Source organism: Acomys minous, assembly GCF_964271855.1.
Source record: "Acomys minous genome assembly, chromosome: 5".
NCBI lineage: Eukaryota > Metazoa > Chordata > Mammalia > Rodentia > Muridae > Acomys > Acomys minous.
Window position 1 is genome coordinate 631,018 of NC_140494.1, and position 12,318 is coordinate 643,335.

At 40.0% G+C, this 12,318-nt stretch overlaps 1 protein-coding gene across 5 annotated transcripts in view; it reads left to right on the forward strand.

Moving 5' to 3' along the window:
- The window catches only part of RYR2 (ryanodine receptor 2), a 545,494-nt gene that overhangs the window by 267,772 nt on the left and 265,404 nt on the right, over positions 1–12,318 (forward strand). For all 5 annotated transcript variants that reach the window (XM_084782769.1, XM_084782771.1, XM_084782772.1 and 2 more), the window contains exons 14-16: positions 3,726–3,847; positions 6,531–6,714; positions 9,271–9,406. In XM_084782769.1, the coding sequence (XP_084638895.1) occupies positions 3,726–3,847; positions 6,531–6,714; positions 9,271–9,406 (442 nt within the window). The remainder of the gene's footprint in view (positions 1–3,725; positions 3,848–6,530; positions 6,715–9,270; positions 9,407–12,318) is intronic.

Consider the following 12,318-nt stretch of genomic DNA (forward strand, 5'->3'; position numbering starts at 1 on the left):
TGAATTGCTGATGCTGTGTTTGGAGAGCCACAGAAGGAAAACGTGAGACATGCTGAGTGGTCCAAACTCACTGGCTGACTCCTCTGGCTGGCTGGCTTCTTTACTTCATCTTTGGTGCACCTACAGTGGTTCTGTCATCTGGAAGCACAGTAGGTGTTCACAGCTTTTTCTCATTAATATGCTTGTTCTTCTCTGGTCTGGCCATGTTCCTCTTAAGTAAATATCTGTATTTCTTTCAGTTGTTTTGATATTTAATTATCATCATCATCATCATCATCATCATTATTATTATTATATTTCTTTAATATTTTTTCATCTAGCTTTTGTAAAATTTCATGCTGGTTTTATTTGATCTATCTGACATGTTTCCTTACTGTGAATTTTCACTGCTGTTTTGTGGATGTTATAGGTTTTTGCATCCTTAAAACCACTGAGATTATTTTTATTTTCAAGTCATCTCCTTTTATTACCTTTTTCTTTGTTTTTTTTTTAAATCCTAGCAGTGATTTCTGAATTTTATCAGCTAAAGCTGATTAAAAACCAGGTTTTAGCTTCCTTTAGTTTGTTCATATAATTAAGGTACCAGACTTCTAATTACTAAAGAATACTTACATTCATAGAATTAAACCCTACTTGACCATAGCCCATTATTCCGGCAAAATCTACTAGATTTAATTAACTTATTATATTCAGGATTATTACATATATTCATGAGGACAATTAAATTCTCTTTATGAGTCGTTAAGTTTTCATTTCATATAATTTGCATGTTTATTAATTCCCACATGTCCTGAAGCATCACTCTTCATTGGTCTCTTTTGAACCACATGAAAATGGAGTGACTTTTCCCAGACCACAGACTGATAAAGACAAATGGCAAGACTTCGTCTGCCAACCCGTGGCCTAGGATGTCAGCTGTTTGAAACTGTATGAGTGTTGATGTACACAACCACCCAGTCCTAAGGTCTTCTAACTAGTGAGCTTTAAATTATCTTTCAAGCAAGTCTTCACTTACCAGGAAAGTGGGTCAGAGGGGAGGATATCCTATTGGGACGTTAGGTGAGAGAAACATGGGAGAATGGGGAAATAGAAGGATCCAGAGGGTCCTAGAAACTTATAAGAAGAACATTATGATGGGTGGATCTGGGCCCAGGGGTCCTGCTCAAACTATGGCACCAGCCAAGGACAATACAGGCAGTAAACTTCGAACCCCTACCCAGATCTACCCAATGGACAGGACATTCTCTACTGTTGAGTGGAGAGTGGGGTCTGACTTTCACACAAACTCTGGTGCCCCATTTTTGACCACGTCCCGTAGATGGGGAGGCCTGGTGGCACTCAGAGGAAGGATAGCAGGCTACCAAGAAGAGACTTGGTACCCTATGAGCATGTACAAGGGAAGGATGTCCCCCTTAGTCACAGTCATAGGGGAGGGGAGTAGGGGGAAAGCAGGAAGGAGGGAGGAATGGGAGGATGCAAGGGATGGGCTAACAATTTAGATGTAATATGAATAAATTAATAAATTTTTTTAAAAATTATCTTTCCTGCACTTCGGAGACAGAGGCATGTGGATCTCTGTGAGTTCGAGACCAGCCTGGTACACAAAGTGAGTCCAGGACAATCAGGACTCTGTTACAATAAACAAACAAACAAAACAAAAAAGAAAAAATAAAACCAGAAACACTTTCAATATTTTCTGAAAAAGGAGCTATGTGTAATTAATTTTATACCTAGTTTAACAGAATTCCTTTAGAATATTGGGCCTACTGTTGTTTTTGACATGGAGTCTTGTTTTGTGTCCCAGGCTAGCTTTGAACTCCCGGGTTCAGGTGATCCTCCTGCATCCTGCAACTTTTATCAGGGACTCTCGGGAGGCAGCATCATGGCTATCTCTGTTGAGAATTCCTCCGGGTTAGCCCGGCCTCTTGCCGTTTGTTTTTGCCATTGAGATTTATACAGTGTTGTATTATCATAATCAGTTTCCAGTATTCTATGTTTTTCTTTCTATTTTATTTCCAGCCAAGTTCATGAGAGGCTTATTTATCTATCTTTTCCGAGAATGTAATTTGGGGTTTACTCATCCTCTCTAGCATCTTGTTTTTCTTTCATGAAGCTCATCTTTTATCTCCATCAACTCCTCTTTTCTACCTTGTTAGGTGTCCTTTTCATGAGCCTTTTTTTAGAGGCTTTAGACATCATCTTAGTGTTTTTCCTGTTAATAAAGGCAAGCCCAGGAAGCATCTTGCCTTTGAGTACAGTTCTGTGTCTCATTGATTTTTTTGCTTCAGGGGTCCTCTTAACTCAAGATATTAAATTTTGGTTCATACAATTGAGTCAGGGTGCTGAATTATCTTTCTGTAAGTATTGGATGAAAGAAGCTGGCGGGGCATTCGGTATGCTTCCCCACATGTGTTCTGCAGTCGATTGACTGGAGCCATTGAAAGTCTACAAAATGATCAAAATTGTGACAGTCAGGGCAGAAAGGAATCCCTGGGGAGACTTGAAACCATTCTAGTGTTCGCTTTTGTGATGTGCATGTTGGTCATCTATGTGTGTGGTCTCTTTGGAAAATTCATTGATCTGTACACTGAAGATATGTGCACTTATCTTTCAGTGCCATACTTTCACGAATTGTTTAAAATATGAAAACTAGTTTCTCAGGGCAAAGATGTCAATACAAATAGCCAAAACACTAAGAATGTAACATTTATATAATTCTGATTATGTCATGGTTCTTCTTGCTATAGGTAATCTATTGTATATATGTGTAATAATATCAATGTATATGTAAAAAAATAAAACAATAAAGAAAAAAGAAAAAAAATAAAATATGAAAACTAACAAATAACGTGTGTGTGCGTATGTGTATGTGTGAATATAATTATGTGTGTATAATGAGTATGTAAGTGTGTATACATGAGTATATGTGTGTATATGTGTGAGTGTATGCATCTGTGTGTGTGTGTGTGTGTGTGTGTGTGTGTGTGTGTGTGTGTGTGTGTTCACACTTTAGTCAGGGGTTAGTGCTTGGCGATCAGTGTGCAGTACAGCTGGTGATACTACAGAGTAAAGGGAACGAATGTATAGTGTTGCCTTCTCTCCTGACTGACAGTTTGTTAGGCTTTGGAGAAATCATTGTACATACATATGGCGCAATGTTTAGCTGTAGCTTCATTCAACTCAATGTATTTATGGAACCATCTTTAAAACAATAGCATAATCTGTGTGCTGCATTGCTAGTTTGTACAGGGACCTTGGTTATTATTTACTCTGAACACAGTGGTGTTCTTTGCCTTGTTTTTAATTCTATTTATTATTATGGCCCAACTTTTAAAAAAATGATTTATTTTTTCTATCATACATGAATGTATTTTATTGTACCCAAATCCACCCTTCACTCCTCTGACTCTAATTCCTTCCAAGTCTCTTCCTCCTGGCTCAGCTTTTTTAGAAGGTTGTTTTTTTAAATTACTTTTTGTCAAGGGGGAGTATATAGGATTGAACCCAGGCAACTGCTCTACCACTGACCTGTACCCTTAATTATTATTTTAGTCAAGTAGACTCTCACTAAGTTGCCCGGGCTAGGTCTGAGCCCTTTCTGCACTCCTCTTGTCTCTACCATCTGAGTGGCTGGGGCTACAGGGGTGTGCCTCCACACAGGGCAGGAGCATGTCTCCCTCAGTCTGCCTTGCTGGAAAAATGACCCTGTTTCTGCGCTCCTGCAGGCCATCATGCACCATGAGGGCCACATGGATGACGGCTTGAACCTCTCCAGATCTCAGCATGAAGAGTCCCGCACTGCCCGCGTTATCCGGAGCACAGTGTTTCTCTTCAATAGATTCATAAGGTGATTTGTGTAGCTGTTTGATACTTTATCATTCATCCTAAAATACACTATCCTCATGAATATATGCTTTGCTAGGCTCACAGAGGACAGCGAAGGCTGCAGCTTGGGGAATGTGAATTTGTGATAGACAGCTATTGGTTGTGATGGTTCTATGATTTTTTTTGCTGGACTTATTAAATTCTGTGTTATATACTGAGGATAATGACATCTAGATACTTGATGAATACTGAGCAACATTAAAAATAATGTGATTCATAAAATGAATAATTTTTTCCTACTTACTAATTGAAACAATTGCTTACCCATGAGCCAAATCAACCTATGACCATGCTGTTTTTGACAGCAGTAAAATAATATACAACATAGCCTGGAGGGAAGGCCTCTGTTTCTTTAAGTTTGCAGACCTGATAGAGGACATTTTTTCTATAAATATATACATTTATGTGGATCTACATATATAACTAAGTGTAATAAAAACTTTAAAAGCATATGCATATTACTTAAATTTTACATATATATACATCTTTTAAAAAATTATAAATTATGATAATATGTGTCTTACATTTATTTTTTTAATTATACTATTATTCATTAATATTAGTACTAGAGAATTAACAATCCTTTACATTAGAACATTACTTTTTTGTGTAGTTGTACCTTTTATAATTTATTAGTTTGGAATTAATAATTATAGTATTTTAATAGTTGCTGCCTTAATCCTTTTTGGTTTCCAACATTCAAAAGACCTTCCCCACCCAAGATTATGTTAAAGTTCACTTCATTATTTTCTGCTTCATTGACTGTTTCATTGCACATGTTTATAAGTGTGTATTGAGTGTGTGTATATAAAAATGCACACAGCTTTCACCTTCATGTACATCTGACATTTCTTCCACTTGTCTGCCTCACTGAAGCTCGGGTTTCACCAGGTGCAGTAAGTCCTAGGAATAAGGTGGGAAGCAGCCTCACTCTGCATTTACTATTTGGATTCTGTTCGGTATCACTTATATTCTTGTACCAGTCTACGCAATAAATACCAGCTGCCCATACTAATCTGAAAACCATGTGGAGGTAGTGAAACTAGGCATTGGTTTTTATTTGGTTGGTATCACAACCCATGAAGCTTGGGTTCTGAAAGCCTGGCTGGTGCATCAAGGGAAGGAAGAAAGGACAGACACACAGACACACAGACAATAAAGTTGAGATCAGATGGGATCTGCTACTGAAAACTAGGGCTTCAGCTTATATTTATTAGGTATAGCACAGAGGGAGGGTTAGCTAGTTTTTATGGGAGGCTCAGCAGGGCAGCTGTTTCAGGCTATAAACACCCAGGAGGAGGAAGCTGCAAGTGTTAGTCTCTGAGGACCATGATCAAGCGTCCATAATCACTTCCCCTGAGGAGAGCTCTACCATCCCTCTGAGCCTCACCCTAGGGACAAGTTTGCCATTCTCATGGGGCTGAAGGCTTGGAGTCATGGACATGGCTGTGCTCATGTTAACAATTTACATACGCTCAGGACTTCAACCACCCAGGGCTCCCTTCATCCCCTGTAAGTTGGCATAGTTGCCAGGGAACTTCAGACAAACACCCAAGAATAATTGCAGCTTTATTATTTCTAGTGATTGGAACGCTGAATTCAACTATTCCAATATCACTATCAATCTTTAATGAGTGATGACATATATCTAAAATAAAAATGTGAATGTTATGAAATGCAAAGCTAATTGTCATTAGTAATTTAAAAATACTAATTTTAATATTCCCAACAATTTTATTATATATAATATATTTTGTATAGTTTTATTTGTTCTTTCTGTGACCTTGAACAAGAGTGCAGGTTTATTTTATTTATGGGAGTATTGGAAACATACCAGTGCTACAGCACTGAATAAAATTACTCCCTTTCCAGCAGCAACCATGAACTGCCAGTGGCTCCTCACAGAGGGGGTCAGGCCTCTTTTCAATCCTCCTTTATCCATGATAGAATCTCCACAGGCTTTATCTTGTGCAGATAATCTCACTGCTGAGATGATGAGTGTAAGTTTTGTAAAGATTGAGTTTTAATTTTAAAAAATTAGGTGTATGTGTTGGGGTTTGTGGATGTGAGCTTATGTGCTCACAGAGTCCAGCAGAGAGCAGGAGAGTTACAGGTGGTTGTGAGATGCCTGATGCGCATGCTAGGATGGAACTTGGTAAATATTCTTAACTGCTCAACCATCTCTCCAGCCTTCATAAATGTAATTTTAAATACATTAATTGTATATAGAGTAGCAGCTAGTGTCAATGATGGTAAAACCTAAAATAATCCATTACCAAAAACAAAACCAACCTCGAACAAGCAAATGTCAGGGCTACGAAGCAGGGAAGATGTGGCCTTACATCTTAACGTACCTAGCACTATGAAGGGCTATCAGTTCGCTTTGTACTTGGGCCACTTCATTGGCTGAACAGAGTTTGCTGTAGCGGCATGACTCTGGTTGCTGCAGGCTTAGATACTTAGATGCCTTTGTTACATGCTTCTGTTGTGAATATGGCCATTATGGCTGGTAGGAAGGATGCCTTACACATTCCTTTGACTGCATCTTCTTCAGAGAAAGTGTCAGTGTCATTTACTGGCCAGTCAAAATACAATGAGCTGAAACTGTGGCTCACTAACCTAGAGAAGTGTTTGCTATGATCCAGGGGCCTGGACGCTCTCAGCAAGAAAGCAAAGCCGCCCAGCATTGACTTGCCCATCGAGTCTGTGAGCCTGAGTCTGCAGGACCTCATCGGCTACTTCCACCCCCCAGACGATCACCTGGAACATGAGGACAAGCAGAACAGGCTGCGGGCCCTGAAGAACAGGCAGAACCTCTTCCAGGAAGAGGTGAGGTCACACCGGTTCCTTTTCTGCCGCCTCCCTTGGGGAAACGGCTTTGTAGTGAGAAAAATTATGTCTGTCCATTGCACATCTTTACACATCCTGGCAGAGGGTAATAAGGGTGTTACTGAGCAGAGGGACAGGCTTGGGAGAAGCATGGTCATTATCTTTATTTCTGTGTCACTCTCCTGGCAAGGGACACTTATTTTACCATTAGGTATCACCCGGCCATTTTTATCACTGCAGTAAGAGCACTGCTGGGTGGACTCCAGCAGAAGTACTGACTGCCATGTTACTTAATGGTATCTGTTTTGTGATTATCTTAGACCTGACTTTCAGAGTTTTGGGTTTGCAGCATATTATTGAAGGTGCTTCCTAGCCACATTTGGAGCCCCGATAAGTTGAACAAATGAACACACTTTGATCCAACTTTTATATTGGCTTCATAAATATAGACCTATCTATCTATCTATCTATCTATCTATCTATCTATCTATCTATCTATCTATCAATCAAACACACACACACACACACACACACACACACACACACACACACACACACACACACACACACTCTTTATCAGGCCTTGAAAACTATATAGTAGGGTACAGGAAACTCCTTGAAAGAATCTGAGGTCAAGAGGGATTTTGGGTTGGAATAGAAGCAACAAAAGAGGTGGCTCCCAAGGAGGAGGGTAAGCTCCAGGTTCCTGCATGAACACGGTACCCACCCTTTCATTTTACACATATTACTTCTTATGGTGCTGGAGACAAACCCAGGTGTGCTGCACGCGTGAGTGATGTGTCACTGGGCTGTCTCCAGTCTCATGTGTGCCTTTGTGTGTATGGTTTGCTTAACCAAATGCCCCACTGCTTAACAAAAACAAACAAAGAAAAAACCCCTCAGGTACCACTCTTTATGCCAGAGTAAAACAGCAACCATTTCGCCAGCCTAATATCCTAAGTTGGTGCTAGTATTAGCCTGGCAGGTTTCAAGCCTTTAAGTGAGGGCTTTGGGGGATAACAGAGCCAGGTAGGGGCTTAGCAGGCATTTCAATTCTAAGTGAGCTTAACATACGAGTGATTTTTCCCCCAGGAAAGAATTAACTTGGGCTGGAGATGTGGCTTAGAGGTTAAGAGCATGTACTGCCCTCACCTAGAAGCTGAGTTTGGTTCCCTGCATTCCACATCAGGAGGCTTACTGCCTGTAACTCTAGGTCTAAGGGCTAAGGGGTCCCCTTGTGGCCTCTACAAGTACATGTACATCACATATCCATAGACAGACATGTATATGCACATGATTAAAAACAAATCATTCTTATTTCTCTCTGTTTCCTTTCCTCCCTTTCTCCCTCCCTTCCTTGCTCCCTCCTTCATTCCCTCCCTACCTCCTTCTCTTACAAGAAAGAAGTACCTTGTATACACATCTAAGGAAAAAGTGTAGAGGACATCATTGAGTTTCCATAATTCCAAAATCAATGTTGTACTTTTAAAGCTGTTTTTGTCCTGGTGCTTTTGAAACTTATACTAAATTTTGCAGCTATTCTCTTTGTAAAGAAAAAAAATATCTAGGATCATAAAGGCACAAAAATCACAGGAATGCCACCACAAGCCAATAGTATGAAGAAAAGAGATTAAGTTCTTACCTTTACATTCACCAGATCATTGGGCTGTTTGCTGTACAGCGGTTAGTTCATATCTGGAGGGATTCAACATAAATATTAGGCAATGACAATTTAAAATATGAACTTGGATATTTTCAGTCTAATGTGAATAAGGATTTTTTCTTTTTCATTTGGTTGCAAAAGACCATCTAGAAGGGACCTAGAAGTGTTTGAAGGTCCATGGCTACTGCTAAAATTTTGTTCAGCCACTAAAATTTGGCCACTCAATATTTCATAGCTTCTGTTTTCATGGCCCTGCCTCATTTTCAGAGCCTCAACACAGCAGTACAACGAAGGCGCCTGTTCAAATATAGGCTGCTTCCTGCAGAGCTTTATAAGTGAATTTTTTTTTTTACCAGTTTTAAATTTTCTTTTCAGTGGATTTCTTTCACTTAATTTAATATGTCTTTAATTTAGTAGTTATAATACTGCTTATTAAAAACAAGGATGAGTCTGTAATGGGAGAATATCACTCATGACCTGTTCATGCCAACCCCTGTGAACCCTTGCAATGTCAGTGTGCAGAACATAATTATACAACTTTCTTTCACATTTGTTTGAGAATAGAAACCAAGACTGAGAACCTAAGCTTTCTGAAGAAAATTTCATTTCTTGGGCAAATGTGTTTCCTCTTATCATTTGAATAAGTTCCCTTAGTTTTCTTCACAGTGAACTGACTATGCTAAGCTAGACTTCTCTCAAGAATCAAGCTTTTGACCCAAGCATAGTTCACTTATTCTGTAGCCCCGACTGTCCTTGAACTTGCAGTTATCCTCCGGCCTCAGCCTCCTGAGTCCTGGGATTGTGCAGGCCGACTCCCATGCCCAGTTCAGGGTTAGTTTGAGATGGTGTTTTGTTTTGTTTTGTTTTGTTTTGTTTTTTACCCTCTTTTCTAGGGAATGATCAACTTGGTTCTGGAGTGCATAGACCGCCTGCATGTCTACAGCAGTGCAGCCCACTTTGCAGACGTCGCGGGGCGAGAAGCAGGGGAGTCTTGGAAATCCATTCTGAATTCTCTGTATGAGTTGCTGGGTAAGGACCATGACTGAGTTTCCATGGCAACTTTGACAAGATCTTGTAATAGTTAACAGTAGTTTTATAGTCGTGCTTCCTAGCTTAATGAAGTTAAGCTAAAGTCAATGATGCTTTGCATATAATCCTTTCTCTGAGTGAGGAAGGCCACTGCAGAAGTAGCTGTGCCTTAGTTAGGGGAGGCAGCTTTTATAGGGCTCCTATAATAAACAATATTACTTATTTCCTTCTTGGTTCTCAACTTAGTATTACGAAGTCCCTTTCTTTTCAGCTCTGGTCTGTCAGTGGTTGTTCTGGTGCCCTTCTGTCGTGTTCATAAGATCTGATTTGCCAACTCCTAGATTTATTTTGAGCAACACTTGAGGTTTTTAACATATTCCCATTGGCTCTGTGCAAACATAGGTCTTCCTTAGCTTTGACTTGAACTATTTCAGTACTCTCTTCGTCTATCTCTCCAAGAACTTGGGTCAGTCTTGTTTTACCATGTTGCAAGCTGCTTTCATGGCAGTTAACACGTTACCTGTATGCTTATCACACCACCTGTATGATTTCACTCATCAGAATTATTACCGAGTGGTAATTGGGGTTAGTTTCAAAGGCAAGACTATCAGCTTTCTGCATTTTGTGTCTATGTCATTTGGTTTAATGCCTGGTATATAGTGAATACCCAATATCTATTAATATATCAATATTAGTCAGATGACTGAATTTTGATGGAAGAGGAAAGTATATCGGAATAAAGAAATGATAAAGTACTTTTAACGTGAAGAAGAATGAGTAGTCAAAATATTTGGAAATCCTTTAAAATATAATTAAGCTTCATTAAAATTTATAGAGTCATAAGAAAATTTATTCATAATTGTCCCTGTTAGAATTTTTAATGTTTTCTTTGGGTGAGCACTTTGATGTGCCATTAAAATTAAGCACTTGCCGTTTGGTGCTGGCAGTCACATTCTTCTGAACAAGACCGAAGATACTGAGACTATTATCAGGATAAAAATTATGTGGCACCAAAATTCTAGAGAGTAAATTTCCTTGCAAGTATGGAACTAATGACACGGCATTTCTTTTTTTTAAAGAGGGAATGTAAAGAGACAGAGGGGAAAAATCAGTTTTGTGAGGGTTTTGCCTAGTTTGGTGTCTTTCTGGCAGGTTATTGTAACTTCTTAATGTGCCATTGAGTGGATTGACTTCAGACAAACTAGATGTTTGGCCAGAGAAGTGCCATACAATGGAACACATTGCACGTACATCCAGACAGTGTTTGTTTCATCTATCCCTTCGGCAGGTCACACGCTCTCCTTCACATGAGTAACTAACAGGAATTCTGGGAGTGATGGCGACTGGGGGCAGCTCGGCCATTCGGGTGCAGGGAAGCACACACTTTAGCCAACCCGGCAGACCTCTCAAGCTGTACTCCCTGTGACTGCGCAGAATCTGGGGATCTTTGATTATTTTAGAGTCTGTTGAAATAGCTTTAGTATACTCTACAACTGCTGAGAATTATTTTTATTAGAACATGGCAAGAGATGTGATGTTAAAATTTGGCATGCCTGTCCCAGTAGAGAGATGGCAGAGGTAGGGTGGGTAGACTGATGTAGCCTTGCCTTAAAGGTGAAACCCACACCTGCCATCACACAGTCCTAAAATGTAGAGGAATGATGTCTCAGAACATGGCTGTTCTGGCCAAGAGATCACATCCACACACCCCCTTAGGTCTGTGCGATCCAGCTGGAATACAAATATGGCTTTAATCCAGGAGACAGAGGCAAACAGATCTGAATTCTAAGCCAGCCTGGTATAGAGTAAATATCAGGTAAAGAAAAGGTCCAGGCATGGTGTGACATGTCTTTAATCCCAAATGAAGGTAAAGTTAGTTTGTAGAAGAAAGCACCCATTTTTGAAAGTGATGTCTAATTGAGTGGCAGAAAAGATGATGAATCAGAAGATTTGACAGAATAGGATATGCACAACTCTCATGAGAAGAGAGAGGAAAGGGAGCTACTTAAGAGACAGTTTTACAGAGAGAGGAGACAGTTTTACCAGGACAGTAATTGAGAGATGGGTTGCAGAGAGAGAACTCAGAGAGAGTGAAGATGGAATGAACCAGAAAATGAGAAGAAACCAGAAGATTAGAGCAGATTGCTGAGTTAGCTTGAGACCAAGCAGAGCAATTCTGGGCCGAGAGAGAAGACAGATTAAATATATCAGCTGGGGGAAGAGTTTGAGCCAGAACAGCTGAGTTGAACCAGCCAGCCCAGGGCTCAGAAAGAACAAGAAAGGGTGAGCTTATCAAGCAGCAAGTCTCAGAGGCTGAAAACATTTTAGGCCTAGATTAGATTGTGTGGAGGCTAGAAGCTTACAGAACTCAGGGTTAGGTTAGCAGAAGGACACAGTGAGCTTCTCAGACAACAATTGAACCAGGAGAATAAAAGTTGCTTTGACACTAATCCATGATCACTCTGGCAAAGGGGTGAGTAGGTGGGATTTTACCAGTACCACACAATGCTTGAAGCCTGGGTTAAGCCCCTGTGTTTCATGGCTCTCAGCTAGAGGGTGGAGGTTACGGGGGAAGCTCTCCTGTCCACCATAGACACTAGGTCATGTGCTTCACCCATCTAAAAAGTTGGATGAACCAAGGATTCAAGCAGAGTGACTTTTATCTTATGGCTCACACTGTGCCTTGGGTAGAGTCACATTAAGTCAACATTAATTTAACTTGTTTAATAAACACATCACAGATATTTCCATCGATTTTTGATAGCAGAGTGGATATAGCTGTTAATTCACTTTATTCAAAAAACAATGGGCCCCTCACTGTTTTTCCATTAGGCCCTTTCACTGTGAAACAGAAGCCTTGTCCCATCTGTAGCCAACAGCATCTTAGAAAATATCTCTCCCTCTTCCCAGAC